This window comes from Pteropus vampyrus, unplaced genomic scaffold, assembly GCF_000151845.1.
Source record: "Pteropus vampyrus isolate Shadow unplaced genomic scaffold, Pvam_2.0 Scaffold238, whole genome shotgun sequence".
In the NCBI taxonomy this organism is placed as follows: domain Eukaryota; kingdom Metazoa; phylum Chordata; class Mammalia; order Chiroptera; family Pteropodidae; genus Pteropus; species Pteropus vampyrus.
The window spans coordinates 997,418-1,019,699 of NW_011889019.1; the positions used below are offsets into that span (position 1 = coordinate 997,418).

At 46.9% G+C, this 22,282-nt stretch overlaps 1 protein-coding gene and 1 pseudogene across 1 annotated transcript in view; one reads left to right on the forward strand and one right to left on the reverse strand.

The window, feature by feature from the left end:
- The window catches only part of TLL2 (tolloid like 2), a 127,410-nt gene that overhangs the window by 15,012 nt on the left and 90,116 nt on the right, over positions 1–22,282 (reverse strand). The window contains exons 9-13 of the mRNA XM_011374039.2: positions 20,040–20,155; positions 14,744–14,846; positions 7,922–8,038; positions 6,722–6,867; positions 6,036–6,231 (exon numbers count right to left, since the gene is read on the reverse strand). Coding sequence (XP_011372341.1) covers positions 6,036–6,231; positions 6,722–6,867; positions 7,922–8,038; positions 14,744–14,846; positions 20,040–20,155 — 678 coding nt within the window. The remainder of the gene's footprint in view (positions 1–6,035; positions 6,232–6,721; positions 6,868–7,921; positions 8,039–14,743; positions 14,847–20,039; positions 20,156–22,282) is intronic.
- Positions 2,267–2,385, forward strand: LOC111728935 (annotated as a pseudogene).

The following is a 22,282-nucleotide window of genomic DNA, read 5'->3' on the forward strand; positions in this document are numbered from 1 at the left end:
GAGCCATGGTCCATGGCTTATGGCCATGCCACCCTGAACAAGTCCGATGTCTGATCTCGGAAGCTAAGCAGGGTCGGGCCTATTTAGTACTTGGATGGGAGCCCACCTAGGAAGACCCAGTGCTGTAGGCATAAATAATAATAAAAAATAAAATAAATAAAATGAGAATAATAATAATCTGCTTTTAGGATTGTGGTGATTGAAAATGATGCGTGTAAAGTATCATATAGATATATAGTCAGTACAGAGTGACTATCACTATAGACAACAGGGGGGTTGAAATTTCTATGGGCGGAGACACACAACAATGAGGATAGTGAAAAGAATAAGGTTATCTTGGCATACCTGAATCAGGTGAGAGTGGAGTAGCGCAGGCCTGAGGAGGGGAGGGAGACAAGGAAGGAACAGATGAAGGAAAATGCATCAAAGATGGACTCATAAAGACTAAATGGGCAGGAGGGCAGCACAGCAGAGCCAAGAAACTGGCTGGTGGGCATAGCGGGGAGGGCAGAAAGGAACTAGGGGAAAGCCTATCAAAACAGACTAAGATGAACGAAGGACCACAATGGGGGTGGGGTGGGAGGAGACTCTGATGCCAGAAGATGCTATGAATATGGGCAGGACACACATATATCATAGGCAAGAAAGGAAGGACCGCAGATGAATAAGTCTCCTGATGCCGTCTTAGCCAGGTAGGAGGGAGGGAGGCTGGTAGAATAGATTTGAGCCTAAAGCAAAGAGAATACAGTTCCCTCAGAGACTAAAAGGCTAGGGCGTTTGGCCCAGGAAGGTAAGTGAAAGATGTATCTACACCTGAGCTCTCTTCAGCAAAAGCAGCGGCCTGTTTGGCCATTTCCAATGCTGCTCCAGCTGGGATGGATGGCATGCTTTCAGTGGGAGCCTGAATGTCCTCCGTATCACCTCCACACTGCAGTGAAGTAGCAACTGCTCCAAGCCCATGAGTGCGTGCTTGCTCTGGGCTACAGTGGCCAAAGCCAAGCCTGCCAAAAAACCTGGGAGAGAATGGGGCGTGGGAGAAGTAGCTGAAACTTTGCCTTCTCCAAGTGGTATTAGTGAAAGAACAAACCATTCTGCGGTTAGTTAATGAGATGACTCAGGTAAGGTCCCAAAAATTGTTTCAAAGAGGGTTAAGGAAAGAGAAGGCAGGGCCCATCCCTGAGGTTCTGAAGTACCTTGAAAGATGCCAGTCTTCCTCATTAAACACCCATGGTGGTCCATCGGCAATGGGACAGTGGAGAGTGGGGGTCAAGATGGAAATCCTCATATACTTTTGTGGAAAGCGTGTGACCAAAATGGCCCTACCAACCCTCAAATGCTCCCAATATCGAAAATAACCAGAGATGTGAGGCGCTCTGCGGGCTCTTCAGCCAGCAGCCCCTGCGAGGGATTGCCATCTGGCACCAGGAGAGGAATACAGAGGCCAGTTGGCACCCTGGTCAGTGCCTTGCGCCAGCTGGACCCTGAGCAGAACCTCTTGCCAACTGGCAGCAAGGCAAGAGCTTCTTTGACTCGGTCCAATTCTTCTTCGTGGCCTTTTTAGTTGCTCTTCTAGTTTCTTTCACTGGAGAAGTCCTGACACACGCAGTGGGCACTGTGTGTGTTCACAGGACATCCTACTTATGGCTTCTTGGATAAAGACTGGGCACAGAAGCTGACTGTGCACAGTCTCTAAACCTGCGCTGACTGACATGGTAGGTGCCAGCCCTGTATGATTGTCTAACATTTGAAATGCAGCTAGTCTAAACAAGGGTGTGCTATGAGTATAAAACACTGGATTTCCAAGACTTAGTATGAAAAAACTCCATAAAATAGGTCATTAATATTGTACATATTAATTATATATTAAAATGACAGTATTTTTGATACATTGGGTTAAATATATCATTAAAATTAATTTGACCTGGTATTGTTTTGAGGTTTTGGAAGGGTGGGGGCTGGTTAACGTGCCTGATAGAACATTTAAAATTATACATATGGCTCACATTTGTGACTCGCTTCCTATTTCTGTTGGACAACTCAGCTCTAGACTGTGGTCTCTGCTTTATTTATCATCATGGGAACCCCAAAATGTAGGCAGAGCAGGTAGCAGGATGCCTAATCCACAAATGAGGAATCTGAGCCTCATCCATTCATTCATCCATACATTCATTGCCTAGCAAGTGTTTATTGAGCCCACTGCAGGCCAGGCACTGGGAACAGAGTGAAGAACAAAGCAGGTATAATCCAGTCTCAGAAATAAGAACTAGTCTATGGTCATGCTACCCTGAACAAGCCCGATCCCATCTGATCTCGGAAGCTAAGCAAGGTTGGGCCTGGTTAGTACATGGATGAGAGACCACCTAGCAAGACCAGGTGCTGTAGGCATAAAAAATTTCAAAAAAACAAGGGATTGTAAGCTGACAAGGTCCTTGCAATCTATAGGTCAACCAAGGGTTGCCTCACTTAAAAAAAAAAAGAAAGAAAAGAAAGAAGAATTGGCCGCCTGAGAATGAACAGCTAGTTAGAAATGTGGGCAGGACTAGAACCTGAACTTCCAATGCTAAATCCAGGCCCTTTTCTCTATGCTCCCATGGTATCAAGGAGGCAGAAAGGTGACAAAGTATCAGAATCAAATCACAAACATGAATGAAAAATTAAAATTCCTTCACTGTACTAGCCTATGGCTTTTAGGTCTCCGTCATGGATAGGGAGTGCCCTGTTGGAGTCCTACAAATCCAGGGTGTAGTTCTAGCTCTGCCACCTTAGAACTTCAGTTTCGTTTCCTCATTTTGAAAATGGGGGTAATAATAATGCCTACCAAGGGGATGTGCTAAAGATAAAGTCAGAGAACTAATGGAGTTTCTAGCAGACTCACGGGTTGTCTTTTCTTCGCCCTTTATAAGTCCCAATGAGGTTTCTACTAGTCCAGTTTCCTCTTTTAAGATTCAGGGTCAAGGTCATCCAACTTGACCAAAAAAAAAAAGATGTCAAGCTGCCCCACCCCATATTCAATTAACACCTTTATGGGCATTTAAACGGATTGTTTGCAAATTGAAATGCCCTTGAAGTAGCAGGCTGGGTAACCTGACCCCACCCCACTGGCTGAGTCTGAAGGTCTCCTGGCTTCCTCCCAGGTCCACACCTCCAGCAATATCATCCACAGGTCTCCTTCACCACCTTGAGCTCCTGAAAACAATGACTGTGTTTTCCTTTGTGTCCACAGCCCCCAGCACAGCACCTGACACATGTTTGATGACTGCTGAATGAGTGTTAAATGGGGAGGAGGGAGAAGATGAGATCTAACCAGCAAAGGGAGATGGTTATCATGTTACTGAGAGTCTGCCATGGCTTTCAACTCAGTCCTTACAAACCATTTTAGCATCATAGAGAGAAATACTCCTTTCCATTGCCCCAACATCTCCAGTAGGGTTGCCACAAAATGCAGAAAGCTCAATTAAATTTGAATCTAAGATGAATGACCAGTCATTTCTTAGCATGGTATGTAATATTTGGGACATGCTTATACTGAAAAATCATTCTTCACTTGAAATTCAAATTTAACTGGGCAACCTGTTTTTGTTTTTGTTTTTTCTAAATCTGGCAACACTAATCTCCAGCTTTAGCTGGTCCTCTCAAATATGTGTATTGCTAATTATCAGCAGAACTAGGTATGAGGTATGAGTGGATGGGTGCCACCTGGTTACCAGTTATCTCACTGGAAAGAAGTCCCAATACCTAATATATAGACCTGGGAGTAGAAGTCAGGGGAGAAAACAAACAGGAGAATTAGAATAAAACCTCATAATCATTTGGGACCTGTGGTAAACAAAATAAGGCCTCCCAAAGCTGCCTATGATGTAGTCCCTGAAACCAGTGAGTCTTTACCTGACATGGCAAAAAGGACTTGGCAGATGTGATGAAATCAAAGATCTTGAAATGGGAGATTGTCATGGGTTGTCTAGGTGGGCGCAGTATAACTACAGGGGTCCTTATAACTGAAAGAGGGAGGAGGAGTTTCGTCAGAACAAGGAATGTGGCGATGGGAGCAGGAGTCTGTGACACAGTTTGCGAAAGACTCAACTGCCTATCGCTGGCTTGAAGATGGAAGGGCGTCATGAGCCTCCGCTAGGGGCCTCCTCTAGAAGCTGGAAATGGCAAGAAAATCTGACCTCCAGAAACATGAGATAATAAATTTGTGTTGTTTTAAGCCACCAAGTTTGTGGTAATTTGTTACAGCGGCAACAAGAAACTGATACATGGCAACAGAAAAGGAGAAATTGTCATGTCATTTTTTTTTCAGAGAGAAAAATAACCATCTCAAAGACGCCTTTCTAAGCCAAGAAAATTAATGGGACTAAACATTATACCATGTGTATTCACTTATGCTGTTTCATTTTTTCCTGACAACTCTGCAATAACCTGGTAGTTACTATTTCTGTAAGTGGAAGGACTGGGGCTCAGAGAGGTTCTGTAACTTGCCCAAGGCCCAGACAGTGTTGCTGCTGCTAAGTCACATGCGGTCTGGGCCAGGGTAGAGCAGGGGCTGTAACTTTCAGGCATCTCAGCCAAGACTGTCATGTCCTTCCTGCTACTAGTTGACCTACGCTTGAAATACACTTACTGTAGCCTGGCTTTTTGGCTTGAGAAAGAAGTAAGTTTTGTCACCAATTATTCAGAGAATTATAATTGTTATTCCTACTTGGGTTCTGCTCTCCTCAGATGCCTCAAGAGAGAAAAAAAGAATAATCTCCCATGCTTATGTGGCACATTTCAGCTTATAAAGTATCTCCACAGCCATCATCATATCATTGGGGCTTCAAAACTGGTTAGGTAAAATGGGCAGATTTACTCCCCCATCCCCTCCATTTTATAGAAAGGAAAGCTGAGGCTTCAATAAGGACAAATGCCTGCCTGCTCAGGGTCACACGGATGCAAGTGGGTTCTTCTGACACCCTCCTGCTCATGAAGAACCTGAGGAAAGGGGCTGAGAGGGGGTGAGTGGGGAGACGGGGGTAAGGAAGGGATCAGGATTTCTAGGTTGGTACAGCCAGGAATCCTGGGAGGAGAGACAAGGAAGGAAAAGCAGCATTCTCCTGGGTGTGAGTGGTGCCACTAACCAAAGAGCCTCAGTTGCAGATTGGACATCTCTATGCAGTGGCTGCTAGTGCGCTGTTGGTGCCCAGTCACAATGCACTGGGGAATACCCAATATTCCCGTATAGGGTGTGGTCTGAGGAGCTGCCAGGGCCCTGAGAACAAAGAAGGAAGACCTACCCATTCAAAGGAATCCCGGGAAGCCTGCTGTGCTAGGGCCAGGAATGCTGGTCTTCCCATATCATTCTGGGTCTGGTTTCATCAAGACTCTGTAGGGCTCTTGGTCCCTAAGGCAACATGGAGGTTTGTTCCCCCAAGCACCACCCCCTCACTCTCCTCCCTACCCCCACCCAGTTGTAGGCTAGGGGCTGATGCATCAGGAGCTGAAGGCCTGGGTTGCCTCTCTGGCCCACGTCAGGTAATGCAACGCAATGGAGAAAGAGTCTGAGCTTAGGAGTCACACACACTGTGTTTGGATTTTTGACCCTGAGCAGCCCTTCTCAACACTGATCAAATGTGATCCAAACTGAACTCAAAGGGTTATTTTGGAAATGAAATGTCATCGTGTAAATCAAGTACCTTGTTCCTGACATAGAGTAGATGTTCAATTATCACTAGCGACTATACAAATATTTATTATCAATGTCCAGTTGCACGAAGGTTCACTAACTTGACCTTGTAAGTTTATCTAATTAAACTTAAATCTCATTTCCAAGGACAGTAGCAGAACTTTCTGTCACATAGAAGCCAAAGCTGAGCCTGTTCCCGAGTCGGCCGTGAACTCTGCTGGGGGCCCCAGCACAGCCCTAAAATGGGCCGCTGCCTCCTTCCTGCAGGCAGCCTCAGTTAGTGCTGAGGTTTTATAATGAATTTTGTGATTCTTAAGCCAGGGAGCAATATCTCTTTCTGTGACTAAAAATGGAAACAACTGCTAATTCATACCCTTGAAAAAATTGGCTGCAAAGCCCGCTTTATTGATAGAGCCATCAGACACAAACTTCATCCACATTCTGTTAGAGCTCGATTTCACATCCTCTGGCTTCTCATAGCCACAAAGGTGGCCAATCAGGGTGCTCTCCTCTGTGAGGCCATCGCGGATTTCCAGGTAGTCGTATGCACAGCTGTCATGCCTTTCGATCTAAATGGAGAAACAGAGGCAACATGGAAGACGACCAATGGCTTGGCCTTAAAGGTTTTGATTTAAGAAGGGAACCTCAATATCACTCTGAAAAATCTAACCAAGAGGCCAAAGGACCCAAGTGTGGCCAGCTTCTCCAAGCCACCTCCTACTTGCAGAAGTCAAGGGCAAATCAAGCTGCAAAGATACTAAAAGACAATAAATGGGGAAGAACGATTCTACAAAACTTCCCGGGATCCCATCCTAGATTTTCACTTCGATTATTCCCTCATCCTCTCTAGCAGCCTTGAGAAAGGTGGCAGATGCGATTTCAAAGTCTGCAAAGGTTTTGATACCAGACATCTGGGTATAACGCACCACGAGCTTAAAATGGCCTCTTAGGTTCTTGTTTTCAACCAAAATATGGAAACCCATCTTTCTAGATCAGAGAGTGTCTTGCAAAAGATGGCAGTTACTTCCTCCTTGGAAAGACCATCTGTAAAGCACTTACCTCAAAAGCCTGGAAGGTCAGCCCCACGTGAAAGCCCTCTGAAACTGTAATTCTCCAAACACATTCCTTGGAAGGTCTGTAGTCATCCGGGTAGTTGGGAGATTGAATCTGACCTGTGTCTTTGTTAATGTCTCCCCCACACGTAGCTTTAGAAAGAAAACCAGAGAACCAGCTTTAGGAAGAGAAAAGCGGGGGATCCCTGTCTTACGAAGGAAGCTGGCCACTTACCACCACTAGGTGACTCCACTTGCCAACACTTTCGTTTCCAACCAACCAACACTGTGCCTCCGGAAAGGCATAATTTCGTTTTTGTTTGCAACTCTGAGTTTTTTTCATATACAGAAAATAACCATGCAGAGCAGTGGTTCTCCACCTTTGCTGTGCATCAAAATCCCCTGGAAGATCTTGTGAGCTGTGGAAGCTGGGGCCACATTCCCATACATTCTGACTGAAGTGGGCCTGGGATAGCTCGGAGCTCCAGTGATGTTTAGAAGTTCCCCCAGGTGATGCTCACGTAGAGGGTAGAGAGAGAACCACGGGTACAAAGGGGCGTGTGAGTATGCACACGCACACATGCACACACGTTACTTCTTTTGTGGAAACAAAACTTTGGCCTCTCCAAAATTATAATCTAAGGCCAAAAGGGGCCTTAATAACTATATAGTGGTTTCCTTTGGAACGGGAGGCACAGAGGTAGCTGGACAGAGAAACCTATAGAACAAATAGAAGCAGAATTGCCCTGGTGGCAGCTGCCTAGAGCCCAGACCTGTTGGTTCCCTCAACTCAACCACCATGGCGACCTCAGAGGTCCTTCCAAGAAATACATTTGAAAGTTCCCTGACAATGTCCAAAGACCGCTTTTCCCAAATAAAACAAACAGAGGCTCCGAGAGGTTAGATTCTTTGCTCAGGCTCACACAGCTATTCAGAGGCTGTGTACCCCCTGATACCACCCCTCACTGGACTGGAATGAGGGTTCGGCAAGGAGGTGACAGGTAGATGACGTCTGTCCCGAAGTGAGCACAGCTGGCCCCTCTGCTTCCGGAATGTGGAGGAAGAGGACAATGAGTTCCTCAGCCTAGCCCCTTAGGTGGCAGCTGCCACACACGCCTGGGTGGGAGAGGGACAGCAGGCTGCATGTGAAGGACAGAGGCATATCAGGAGCTACCCAGGTAGCTTCCTCCGCCATGAACAAACAAACCTTCATACACCGCGAAGAAACCCTTGCCCAGGATGTTGCTGCTGCTCCGAAACTCCACCCAGAGCCGGCTGTCCGTGGAGGTGACGGGCTCCGGGGCTTTATCGCCACAGAACCTACCTGGGAAGTGAAAAAGAACAGTCAGGCAGAGAGCAAGAGGGGGCTCAAGCAGGCAAAATGCAGCGTTCCTTCAAATGTGGTTCAGGGCAAGCAACAGACCTTGCTGCAGGATGGACACAGTCACGCGACCTGCCTTCAGGAGAATTCCGGACTCCAGTTAATCAAAGTACCCGGAGTATAACCCAAAGCCCTCTCTCCTGCCAGTGGGGTCTAGTTGAGGTGCTTCAGGTATGAAGCGATAATGGTCTGAGACAGGGATGACTGTCTCGCGCCTTGGTGTTTCCTATTACACAGATACCCTTCTCCTTTGGGGCATGCCTTTAGGAAGACATTACTCCTTCCTGGCCTCAGAAGAGGGATGCCAGAGATCACCTGATGAAGAAATCAGATCTTCTTGCCTTTCAAATGTCACAAGCCTAGTCAGAATACCAAAGATTTAGAAGAATACACAATGAATAAGAGCACATTTTCCTATCCTCGTAGTCTTAGATTCCTGGGATGGAGGAGTGAGGGGACTAGGGAGAGAGGGGTTGGAAGGGCACTTTGGGGCCTTTAAAAGGACCCTTTGCCTTGTCCCACCCTGAGCTGAGACCCTGGGTGGACAGGATGATAGAGACACTGACTAAGTTTAAGGATCTGGGAGAAGCAGATAACTGCGTCCCCAGTCTCTGCAGAGCCTGGAGGGGCAACAAGACCCTCCTGTCCCACCTGGGGTCAGAACGAAAGTGTCCGCATGATTTGTTAAGACATGAGGCCAGGAGACAGGCATGCAGAGTTCTGCAGGCAAAGCATGGCGTGATGGCAGCAACATGGTTCCTGGCTCCTAGGAGGGGTATAGAAATGGCTTTCCCATTGCCCAGAGGAATCGGGGAGCCATAGGATGTCTTCTAGGACTTGGCACCAATCTGAACTGGCCAAGGGTTGAGACAAGGAGGAGGCAGAGCAGCCACTTAGATGGACAGAGGACTGGAGACTAGACAGGAATGAAGACCTCCCAGCAACGCCATCAAGATGGCAATACGGAGGCCTCCCCTGCTACCAAGTCCTTGCACAAAGTCTGCTCCCCACCAGCATCCCCACTCTGGGGTAAGAAAATACAAATGGACTGAAATCAAATTACCACTACCTGATAGAAAGAAACTCATAATTGTTATTGAACTTTTGTTATTTAAAAATAGAAATAATGTGTATTTCTTAGACACTTTGGTATAGGTCTGAAATTTGAATCCTCTACAGAGGAAAAGGGAGAAGACCTTGTCTTCCCAGTGCATGGTCATCCTTGGCCACATGACCCCTCATGGCACGTAAGAATGGTAGCCAGGGCAAGGACAGGGATGGGGCAGGTGGGAGATGGGCTGTGCTGTACCGCCTAGTTTTCAACACAGGCCCGTCAAGGCCTATTTGGACTAGAAGTCGTGGTTCTGACAAGTACCAACTGTGTGAGTGACTCAGAAAATCCATTTAACATTGAGGGGGACATGGGAGTGACTGTTAATGGGCATGGGTTTTCCTTTGGCGGTGATGAAGATGTTCTAACTTTGACTGTGGTGACTGACAGTTGTACAAATCTGTGAGCATGCTTAAAACCACTGGCTCAAACACTTTCATCAGTGAGTTACATGGCATGTGAATTATATCTCAATATGTTTTTTAAAGATCCATTTAACAGATATTTAGTGGGTACTGTTACTGTCAGCACCACGTTAAATACTGGATCAATCCCTTGAAGTTGTTAGCTCTGCTTTGCCTTTCTGAGAAATGGGGGAGTAATGCTGGGGGAGAAATAACTTCCTCATGGCCAACTGTGGCCTATATTCTTTGGGGGAGACACAGGAGTAGAGGCCGCTAATCTCCCTCTGCTTCCTTCCGATTCTGGCCACCTGCAGCCTTTCGGATTTGGTGAGCTTAACATTTAGTGAGATGAGCTGAAACGGCTGCCAAGAATTTGGCAAGGAAAAATCCATCAGAAGCCTATAAATTTTCAGTAATGTTCCTCTGGCATGGCCAATTAGTGTCAATTCGTTCTTGGAAAACAAAACATAAGCGTGGAGAAGTATTGCTTACCAATGAGGAGACAGAGACACTGAACCCACAGTTAGACAATGCCAATTTACAAGGAATTCCTTCTTAACCTAGCCCAAGGGTCAAGTCTAAATTCTCCTTTTAAATCTAGGCTATCACAGACACTGGGGACTGTTTCCAAAAGAGAGAGGAACTGCCACCGTCTGACTGCCTAAGAAACCGACCTACGTTACAAACCACCCACCCCACCCCAAGGCTACTGGACAACCCATCCTCAGTTCTCTGGAGGTGGTAGGAGTTACAGACTAAGATGTAGTTTATTGCCGTGGCAGAGCTAGACTTGGTAGAATAAATTAAAAATTATTTCTAAGTAATGTCTCTCCCCAAATCACCTTGTAATTCTTATCTAGAATCTTCTACATTATCCTTTGCCTGGTGTCTCAACATTCTCATTTTCACTGTCATAGTACTAATAAAAGCTTATTTTTATTAAGTATGTTTCTATCAGACACTGTCCTAAGCACTTCACATGGATTATCTAATTGCATCCCCACTCCCCCCTGAATTAGGTGCTATCATTCATCTTACTTATGAAAAAATTGAAGACTGAAAAATTTGAGTTGAGTTACACTCCAAGTTGTAAGTAGAAGCAGGAACTGAACCTTAGCAGTCTGAGATCTTGACCTTCATCATCAATCTCACCTTCTTCATGACCATCGCCACCACCAAAAGGAACTTCTCCATCTAACGTGCAATTCTGAACACTGTACGCTTTTCAATCAACAGACATCGAATCTACTCTCTGAGAATGTAAACATTCTCCCAGTTCGGAATCAGACACAGAGGAATGAAGATCAAAGTCTTAGCCATAAAGAAAGGCTGTGGTGATGCCAGGCTTGGCTCTTTGACTCACGCTATCATTTCTGCTCATTTGGGAGGCTGTCCCTGCCCAGGGACCCCAGTAGAGGGGCCACGCGACACTGATTGGCCAGCCTAGCCTTTCTGAACTTCCCTCCCCATTTCAGGGAAAGGGGGAGAAAGGGCTTTTGTGTGCATTGTGGTGGTAGAGAATACTCAAGGACAGTTCTGCATACAAAAGTGCATTGTTAGAGTCATTCCTTTAGCAGAAATAAGGGAGGGGAATCCAATTAACAGGACAGTATTTCAGATCACTGGATGAGTTCTCTGTGCAGCCACCTTCTTCCCCCCGGTTAGGTACAATCTCATAAATGACCCCTGAAACTGAAAAACCAATTTGATATCTTTAACCAGCCGTGAAATGTTCTCAATCTACTTGCATTTCCCTTTAATCGCTATGTGAAAACCTGGGTCCCAAACAGCCTCCTTCCAAGAAGACTAACAGGCTGGAGAGAAATTGGACATGAGAAAAGGTATCAAATTCCTAAAGCGAAATCTGGTTCCTGGCTTTGGAGGAGGAGTTTAATAAGGATATCAAGAAGAGGAAATGCAGATGAGGGCACGACAAGTGGGCTCCATGGGGAGTCATAAAGGGTTCATTCATAAAAAGTTATGTGCCCATTATGCCTGGATTTTCACACACTGCCCTGGGAAAATATGCAATGCACAGTTTTTCAGAGCAAGATGCATACTTTCACAATCCGCCCTAATCCTCTCTCCCTCCTGCCAAAGGGGCATTGACCTGCCCCCTCCCGGCAGATTTCATGGCACTGACCCCTCCCAGGGACCAGCTCGGCCCACACAATGCACTCGTTCCAAACACAAAAGTGCACTAACAACTGCATTTGGAAACATCAGAGCGGGCCAAATAGTTGGCAAAGGAGAATTCCTGCGAATGGGGAAGAATGGTTGCAGGCACCGGGCCATGCCTTGGCTGCGGAGCACACACACACACACACACTGCAAAAGTGTGTAAAATATAAGCCAAAAAACCCCCAAACAAAACAAACCATCACCGACAACAACGAACCACAAAAGCCCCATCTAATCCACGAGAGTGCCGCCAGAGACGCCAGGATCTGTAGTGAGAAAATTCTTGTTTCTAGAAAAGGGAGCGACTGGAAATCCCTCTGCCTGTGCCCATTCTCAGGAGCGTGCCTTGGCCCTCTCTGGGGAACTTCAGTAACACAGAGCTTCCTCCTCCTGAGCCCTTTAAGTCTATCATGTTCCCCGGGGCGGGGGGAGTATAGGGTTGCCAGATTTAGCAAACAAAAATACAGGAAGCCCAGTTCAATCTGAATTTCGGCTAAACAAGGAATCACGCATCCTATCTAGCAATGCTAGGGGGAGATCCTTCTCAGATTGAGCAGTCACCTCTCCCTAACACCACGACAGCTCAATTCTGGTCTGATCTCAGCCACTAGCAGGCTGTGTGGCCTTCTTGGGGAGCATGGTTTTCTCAAGAGGGTTTGGGATAAGTGACTCTAAGGCCCCTGCCAGGCTGAGGGGTCTGTGATTCCATGTTCTCATGAAACTCCTCCCACCCAGCTCCTTTTACAATTTTAGTTATAAAATAATCCCTGAATGCATTCTTGTAAAAGATTTCAAAAATCCAGACATATGCAGAGCAAACCACGAAGCTGCCCACCAGCTCCGTGCTTCCTTTTTCCGAGGTAACTGCTTTCCATCGCTGGATGAGCACCCTCGTAGTCCCCTTTCTGTGTACTTGGCACTAGACAAATTGTCACATACATGTCTTGGCACTAGACAAATTGTCACATACATGTCTATAGGCAGGCAGGATCGTTCCCTGACCCAGCTCGTAGGGACTTCCATTCAGTAGTCTCCCAGGAATCTGTACTCTTGGAAGTCTTCCCAACTGATGCTGTGTTCACCCAGGTTTGGGAATCTCTGCTGCCAGGAATGAAACTCTCTGCCTTTCTGCCACATCTGGTCAGTGCTGCCTTTAAAGCCATGCCCACTTCTGGCAGCGGCCATACACCATGTCTGCTCATAATAGACAGGAAGCAGAAATCCAGGGCAGGCAGCCTCCACCCTGCCATCGGGTGGGGGGCATAACCCACTTGCTCTGCAGTGTACACACTCCTGTGTGTGCTCGGCCTGGGGGTCACTTTCTTGGCTTGCTTATCTGGACCGCTAATTACCTGATTCCTCCTTGTGGTGGTAACCTAGTGCTCCCACTCAGCACCCACTCAGCACCCATGGACATGGATTTCTATGTTTGTACCTCTAGGACTTTAAATCCATGGCCCTCTGGACAGAGGGAGCTTGCGTGCTATCCCCGATGGTAACTGAGCTGGCTGAGACCCCTTGGCTGTACAGAGGCTAATATCTGCCAGGCCCTCATGGGTCCAGTTAGAGCCTCTGTCCCAGTCCCTTCCGACCTACCCTGGAATCTGATATGAAGTGGGCTTGGCCCGGCCGTGAAACGCCCCAGCTTAGCTCTCTCCTTTCTTTCCTGCCTCCATGTTCAGTCAGCTGTCCCCAAAGCAGCTCACTCTCAAGCCAGTCATTTGCAGCATAACCAAGTGGCTTTTCTGCCCATGCCAAGGACCAAGTTCTCGCTGAGAGCTTAGACTTACAGACTGGAAGCCCACCCTACAGACCCCTCTAAAAATGAGGACGGCCCACTCTCAGCTCAGACCCTCCCCTGTGGCTCCTGGTAAATCTGCTTCTCTGTTTTCACTGCAGTTGTCATTCGTGGGCCAAATGAGTCCTCATGTCCACTCCCTGGTCATTGAAGCCACTGGTCCTCAAGGCAACATTAATCTTTCCTGGTCACCCACGAGAGAGCTCTCTTCTGGTGACCGATCCTGAGTGAATTGACCCTTCTCTTAACGCCACCTGCCCACCGCCTCTCACTCAAAGGTCCACGCAGCCTTTTTGTGTAGGAGTTCATGCACTGTTCATCTCCCCAAATTAACACATGCTCATCGCAGGAAAATTCGAAAACATAACTAAACCAGGAACAACAAAAGAACAAAATTTAAAAAGTACTGTATCATCCTGAAATAACCACTGTGTGCAATTTATTGCTATTTAATGTTGGAGATCACAAAATGATTTCTTCCAGGTGAATTTAGCCCACACAATGATGTGGGTAATTTTGTTCTGAGTAACTTTGGTCGAGCTACGCACTCTTGAGTTTGCCACACTCCCCACCACTCCTTGTTTTGTCATGCCAACACCACCTCACTCATTTACACCCTATTTCTGAAGGCATCTGAGTCTGCAGTGCCTGCATAATAGATATACAAGTGTATTTTTGTTAAAATGAAACCCTACTGCATATGCTATTTTGTCACACCATTTTTCTGTAACAACGTACAGGGAATACCCTTCTGAATCAATAAGTAGCCACCTCCAACTTGATTTTGAATGGCAGGATCATTTTCCATTGAAAAGATGTATCATAATTTATTCAGCTAACCCCTACTGTTGAACATGTAAATTGTTTTCAATTTTTCCTGCTTCAGTGAACATCCCTGTAGCTAGAGCTTTGCACACTTCCTTAATTAGTTCTCTACGATAAATTCCAAGAAGTGGAATTGCTGGGTCAAAGGGTATTCGCAGTTTTAAAAGCTTTTAACATGTGTGGCCAAATGGAGTGTTCAGAGTTTTACAATGACACAGACCCTTGAGAGCTTCCTGTGACTGCCGTCTGGATGGACCCTTCCAAACATTAATAGCATCACACGGAACATCCGATCACCCTTCTCTCAGGGCCTTCTGAAGGCAACTCACCCAACAGGGGGGCTTTTCTCCAGTAACCATCCCGGACCTCCACGTAGTCGTACCAGCACAGGCGGCTTTTAAACAAATCCATGGATGTGAAGTTTAAGATGATCTATAAAGAGTTAGCATAAAGTGAGTTTCGGCGACAAAGCCCGGGGAGCTTTCAAAGACACAACTTGCACAGCAGTGTTCTCACGTTACTGTTAGCACACAGGGCTCTCAGACCACAGTAGGAGTGGCCTCCCAAAAAACGTACTCACAGGAAACCTCATGACATTAAATAATAAACCTTAAGCAGGATGGGGAGTAAACAAGAAGAGATGGTCCTTTGGTTCTGTCTGGGGAATAGCTTGAGCTTTTGAAGTCACTGAGTGGTTTACAGAAAGCAAGATGCATTAAAGAGGGGCCAGGATGCTTTGAGCCTGGGGATTTGGAAGGAGGTAAGGGGTCAATGAAGTTCAGAGATACGCAAAGATCTGATAACATCATCAATCATTCGAAAGGGCCTGGGGTTAGCCTGAGTGCATCTGAGCACCTCCGTGATCAATGTCCCCTCGGCCATGACCTCACTCTTCTGAGACACGGTGTGTCTAATAGCCTTCCTACAGTTCGTTCATTCATTCATTCACTCATTCATTCCACCATTGTGTGTTGAACACCTACTGTGTGCCAGTATGTGTTAGCCAACTGAGAGGGAAAGATCACAATGACGGGTTCTTGCCTTTAGGGAGCTCAGAGAAAGGGGGAAGGGCAAATGAGTCAAGTGCTTTGGAACAAATGCTGAAAAGAGAGGAATGGACGGAAAGGGTGTTTGGGAGCCCCAAGAACAGAGAACTGAATCCTTCTTGGTGATACTGGAGGAGGCTTCTCAGGGGAGGTCTGGCAGGAGGAGAAGCGGGGTGAGACAGCATTCTGGTGAGAGGGACTGACATGAGCAAAGGCAAGGACATGTTTAGGGGACCGTGCTGTAGCACAGCCTTGGTCGCTGTGTTTGTTTGGAATGAGGAGGCAGAAGGGGCGAGGATGAGTGAAGGATGGGGAGCTGGGGGTTTCAGATGGACTGGGAAGGAAGGTTTCAGTTTTTCTGGACATCCTGAGGCCATTCGGTGGATGGCCCTCCCCATGTACAGTGGGGGGAGCTGGGTGGCCCTACAGAGTCGACAACAGGCACTGTACCCATGAACTGGCCCCTAATTCCCACTGCAACCCTTCCAGCTTGGGGCTCCTGGGGCAGACAGCCCAGAGTTCAGGTTTTCCCTTCCCCTTCACCGCCATTCAATCCCCACCAGGCAAAGTGCCCTTTTCCTGCACTGAACAGCAGCAGCTTGTCTAGCCCCAGCTCTCGAGATGGCTCTCTGCTGTGTGCAGCATGTCCCTGCTCCATCATCTCTCAGGTCCTGCTCTGCAGGGTCCTGCTGAAGGCAGCCCTGCCCCAGCCCCTGCAGCCAACCCTACTCCTTTTCCTACCTGGGGGGCCTTGCTCTTAGTCAGTTCAACTCTCTCTAGGATCTTCACTCTCTCACTTTCTTTTATATTCAAGCAGCCCAGGGTCCCTCATCTCCAAGTAAACCCTTAGGCTGGAAGGCTGCAGGTGAAAGGTTCCATGCCCTCTTGGCCAAATCGAAGACTGTCATTTATTTGTCTTTGTTCTCCACAGTCCCTCTGCTTTGAACCTCTCCTCTCTGGTTTTCACCGTGCAAGCCTGTCCTCTCTCTACTGTCTCTCTTCTCCATTGCCTCTTGTCCTCTCCGCTTCCCATGAACTGTGAGGGCACCTCAAAAAGATGCACTTCCCGTCCAGCTTCCCATCCAGCTCAGGTGGAACACCTTGGTTATCTCTACTTTGCCCCCATTATTCATCTTAATGCTCACGGACTCTTTTCCCTTAAGATGTTTGTATCCCCTGCTCCAAGCCAGTCTCGCCGCCCCTTCATCCGCCCTTCTTCCTGCATTGCTCCTGATCAGGTGACTCTTGAACTCCTGCTTGTTATGTCCCCGTCCATTCTGCACACTAGGACTTCTAGATCAATGTCACGCTTAGAGCTGATGTTTGCTAGAGCCTTCCTATGCTCAGAAAATTTCCGTGGCTCCCTTTGCCCCCATTTCATAAATTAAACTCTCTGCTCATCTTCCAGAGCCTCCAGCACCCACTGTAAGGGTGACCTTATTTCCCAGTGTGTCCTAATATATCTAGGTAAACAAAACCCTCTCCAGGCCCTGCTCATGGGGCCTGTCCGTCGTCCCCCAAGTCCTTCTGCGACTGCTCAGATGGACATGATCTTTCCCTCGTTGGAAATCTCCCCTCGTTCTTAAAATGATTTCAGAGCAGGTATCTTTACAGTCAGGCAGATCTGGATTTCTTCTCAGCCCTACCACTTACTAGCTCTTAGATCTTGGGAAAATACTTGTCCTCTTGGACCTTTAGTTCCCTCATCTATAAAACAATATGCACACCACTGGGTTGTTAAGGGGACTGCACAAGAAACTATATAGAGAGTATATAGTGCTCTGCCTGGCACATAACAGTCACTCAGTAAATGGCAGTTCCAGAAACCGAGCCTCACTGAGTGTACACGGAGTGCGCCACAAACTGGATACATTAAGTGCACTTCACAGGCTGCCCGTCTTCACCGATGTTGAGAATGCCCATTCATTCCCTTGGGACAATGCCATGCAATGTTCAGGTCTCAGGACAAGTAGCACCTTCTATCACAAAGCCCTGTAGAAGCCCTCCTAAAAAGTGAAGAGTCAGTACAAGAAGACAAGCCAGTTCATCTCCTGTGTTGGAGAGAGAGAGAGAGAGAGAGAGAGAGAGAGAGTGTGTGTGTGTGTGTGTGTGTGTGTGTGTGTGTGTGTGTGATATGTTCCTCTTCTTTCAAACTAGACCAGTGGTTCTCAATTCTACTTGCACATTAGAATCACCATGGAAGCTTAAAATAATACTGCTGCCAAGTGAATGCCCGTCCTTCAATGAAATCAGACTCCCCAGGGCTGAGGGGAGACCCTAAGTTCTAACTCTCTTATATTGTACCTTCGACTCCCTTTGCACACCTCTCAGTGTTCGCATTCAGAAATGCTTGCTAGCTGGTTGCAATATGATTCTTTAGCCTTTGCTTTTTAAAATTTCAGAAAGGAAACGTTATTACAACTTCCTTGGTAACACATTCATGATCTGCATGAACAGGATAATTATTCAGGCTAATTATTTTAAGTATGTTAGTGAGCCGTAAAGACCATAGGGGAAGAGGTGATGAACAGGAGGTGATACTCAAATTAATCAAGTTTGCTAATTACTCGCAGCTCTGGGGAAGGCTGGGCGAAGCAGAAATTGAAATAACTGGTGCAGGAATTTCAATGATATGTATTCTCCCTGCTCCCAGTAAGCAATAATAATTAAGGCTGGGTGAATCTTAAGCAGTTCAATCATATCACAGAGCCTCTGCTACACAGAGCAATTCAACGATTTGGGGATTACCGGACCCTCTTCCCCTTTCTCCTCCTCCTTCCTGCCTCTCTCCCATTGAGGCCTCTTGTAGGCACAGGGATGGCACCTCCACTCTAAGCAGACAGGTCTGGAGTCTCTCAGCCTCAAGATGACAACCACACTGTCATAAATGCAGCCAGAGGAAAGGCGTGTGCTTATGGGTATTGTGTGTGTGCATGTGGGCATGTGAGTGTGTGTGAATGCATGTTCAAATATCTAGTAGCCTCTCCCCTTTGTAGAATAATACAGGATGATGTTTAAGCATCCAGGTTCTCAGAGTCAAATGGCCTGGTTTCAAATCCCAGCTCTGCAACAAACTGAGCTGGCTTGGGCAAGTCTATTTCCTTACCTGCAAACTGAATGTGGTAATAGCACCTATCACATAAAGTTGTTGTGAGGATTAAATGAGAGAATCCACATAATGTGCTGGGAAGAGTACCCAGTCCATAGAAAATGCTCCCAATGGTTCCTAGACATTATTTCTCTCTGGTTATCATACTATGTTTAACTTGATGTTTAAATGAACATTTTTTTTTAACATTATGAATTAGGAATACCTGAAAGTTGGTCACAGGTACCTGAAAAACTCCAGCACCCCCCAACAACCCCCCCAGTTGCAAGTTTTTCACTTGGCCACTCATCCATCTACATATCCATTCAACAAATGCTTATCGTGTGACCCTATACCATGGGCTGTGTTGGGTGCTGGGGGCCTGGGGGTAAACAATCTCTGTCCTTGATGAGGTTAGGGTCTAGAAGGGGGACAGCCAAATAAACCAGCAGTCATGATATTGTGAGATCAACTACGATGGGTATAACTGCAGGGAGCTAGACCCAAGGAACAGAGCGGGCATCTCAAAGATAGCTGCATCTACTTTGAGACAACTTGAAGAACTCTTGGAGAGGTGTAGTGAAGAAAACACAAGCTTTGGACTGCAGAAGCCCCAGTTCTCTGTTCTATATCTTACTGTGAATTTGGGCAATTTATAAAATGTCTGAGCTTCACATTCTGTGTCTATATCAATGGATATAAGGAGATGCGCCTTGCAGTAGGGTTAGGAACATACCATCTGTGGACCAGGGCAAAAGAGGCTTCTGTCCTGGGCTTGTCTCTAGAATTTTGAAATAGTCATGCCCACCCAGAGCCTGTCCAGCTTCTAGACCGCACTCTAGGAGCCCAGGATCCTGGAATTCCCAGTCCAAATAGCCCTGAGCCTACTTCCAGGATGTGCAAAGACTTCTGTCCTAGATTCATCCTCCTGAGGGTTGACGGCACATCTGGTAAGTCCGTTAACACTGGAGGGGCAGCCAAGGAATGGCTGTTTGCCAGGCAGGAGCAGAACGTGCTTAGGATGTGGGCTGGGTGTTGCCATACGAACTCCTGAGATGGAACTGGGGCTGGGTAGAGAAGGAGGGGCCAGCCACGGGTGGGCAGCCAGCTCTCCCTGTACTGCAACCTGCCAGAGCAGCACTCCGAGGTGTCAAGAAATTCTAAATTGGATCCTTGCCTTCCAGGGCATTCTGACAGTGTGTTTATCAAAGTAGACGGATAGAGCCTACTTTGTTTTTATAAACTGTGAGCTTGATTTATAACTCACGTCCACATTTAGTACACAGGCCTCCATTTATACGAGGGAGACTGGCTGAAAAGTCTAGAAATAAATAAGACTAAGCAAGCTAGCACAGTGCCTGGCACATAGTGGGTGCCCATAATATAACAGCTATTATTATTATTATTACTGCTATTAATAATAATAATGTCATCGTGTGTCACTCAACTCAACAAATGCTATGTCGTTTCCTGAGGTAGCTCCACACCTACCTTCTCCCCTGGAGTGACGGATATCCTCCAGATGCAATGGGAATAAGAAGGGTAGCCGTTTGGAAACCCAGGTGCGGAAAAGTTTCCCGTTGAGTCCTGCAGGGTCTCCCCACACGCTGCACAAGTGAAACGACAACTGTGATTCTGACACCGCACACACTCCCCGCCTGCGAGCTCCCTGTCTGGGGCTGCTGAGCAAGGACACGCTTTCAGCCAGAGCCCTCAGAACACACTGGTGAGAAGCGTGCCAGGCAGACTGACATTTTCCTGGCCAATAAAAGTGAAAATAGGATCCGTGCACCAAAAAGGAACACCCCAGGGATTCTGAGGCTCTCAGGCTTGAGCATGGCCTAGAGCTGGGTTTGAACCTTAGCTCTCCAGCCTGTTGTGTGGTGGTGACTTTAGTTTTCTTATCTGTAAAATGGGTGAGACCTGCCCAGGTTAGTGAAACCATCTGCATTAAATGAAATGGATCGTCTCAGTAGCAGCCTTATACTTACTCCTAACAATACCAGTGGCAGAGAGAATATGAACGTGCAAGTAGATGAAGCAAAAAAAAAAAAAACTTTAAAAAATTTATTTCGGCTGTTAATTTCAATCTTGCCTCTTCTTTTTCTGCTATCCACCTCTGAATGAACTACCAAATAGTCAGGAAAACAGAAAAATGGCCAGAGGCCCAGGAAGCTGGAATACTCTGCAGGTTCTTCTGCCCTTCGATGTTTGAGGGTTGCTAGGTCGAGAGCCTGGAACATAATCCTTATGTATGTGAAAAATATTTCCCTAATTTGTCCTCAAAAAAGACACCTGTATGAGTAAGCTTGGAAGTCAGAGGTTTCACATTCCCCAGACTCCCAGGGACTCAAACTCCGAAGACAAAGACACTGGGTTGCTAGGGCCCCGCTGTCTTATGTGGCCACCCCCAAAGTGTGGGAAAGAAGCATCCTTCTGCACATTTTCCTAAGGGCAATTCGAACTCTGCACGGCTACCATCCTCGCTTTCAGCCACTACTCGAAACGACTGGGAGCTGCACTTTTGGAGCTGCAGGAAGGGAGAGCTGGAGAGTGGCCCATCGTCGGCCTCAGGAAATCCTGGATATCGGGGCTTCAGTATCGTATTACTGAACAACTGCCAGGCTTCATGAGAATTATGCCCGGCAGGCAACACCCCCGAGGGTTCCATGGAAGTTATTTCAGAAGAATCATCAACATTCTGCAGGAACAGATATGTTGCTGTATGGCTCCATGGTATTTACCAGCTGCCTCGAATCCTTTTGGGAAGTCAGAAGCATATACATTATAACTAAATAAATACTACGGCATTTCCCACGGGACCATATAAGGTTTCTCTTTCAATTCATCAAGGTTATATGATATGTATGTCTTGTACTGCAGCCCTAACATGCTCCCAAATGACTAATAGCTGGATGAACATATTTCCTAGAGTTTCATGATGGAGCAAGCCTCACATGGTCCCTCGTAGGCCCTGTGATAAGGCTCAGTAGGGCAATGTGATAGCCCAGATTTTCTAAGATGGCCCGTATTTCAAATATTCTGTCCCATGGTCCAACCGTATGTCTTATCTGGGGGTTTGGAAAAGGCTACTGGACTTTTTGTTAATAGAATTTCATTCTTCCTCCCTGAACCACTGAAATGCATTCTGCCCCAACAATGATAAACACTCGGCAGCTGTAACCAATGCTTTTCATTGACGTTCAACAGCCTAAAAGGGTCAATGTGAGCTCTCCCCCAGGCCAGCAGAGGGTGCGATGATGCTGAAGCCAAGGGGACAGAAAGCAAAGAGGGCAAATTCAAGGGAAACAGGCTTCTGAACTGGCAGAGAAGCGGGTATCTGCTCAGACCCCTGTGTACTGTCCAGACTTCAATGGCAGACTAGTAGCTACTGACCAGCACCTTGGATGGCTGAGAGAGCCCCACGGCTATAGAAACGACCTCATTCACAGCACTGAGACTCCCTCCCCTCCCAGTGTTTGGGAAGCGGACTCTCACCGTTGCAAAAGCATTCGCCTTCATTCTTTATCTTCCTGCAAAACCCTTAGTTCTTATTTTGCCAAAACAAATCCCTTAGTCCCATAGAAAGCGGAGGTGCTTTCCCCATAGGCCCCCAGTGCACGGTTGTTCTGCTAGACCTTCTTTCTCTTCTGAATATCAGGGCTTTACCAGGAAATTCTGCAGCTTCCCATGAGCTGAACTGAGGGCTCCAAAACCTGTTATTTGCTTCACTA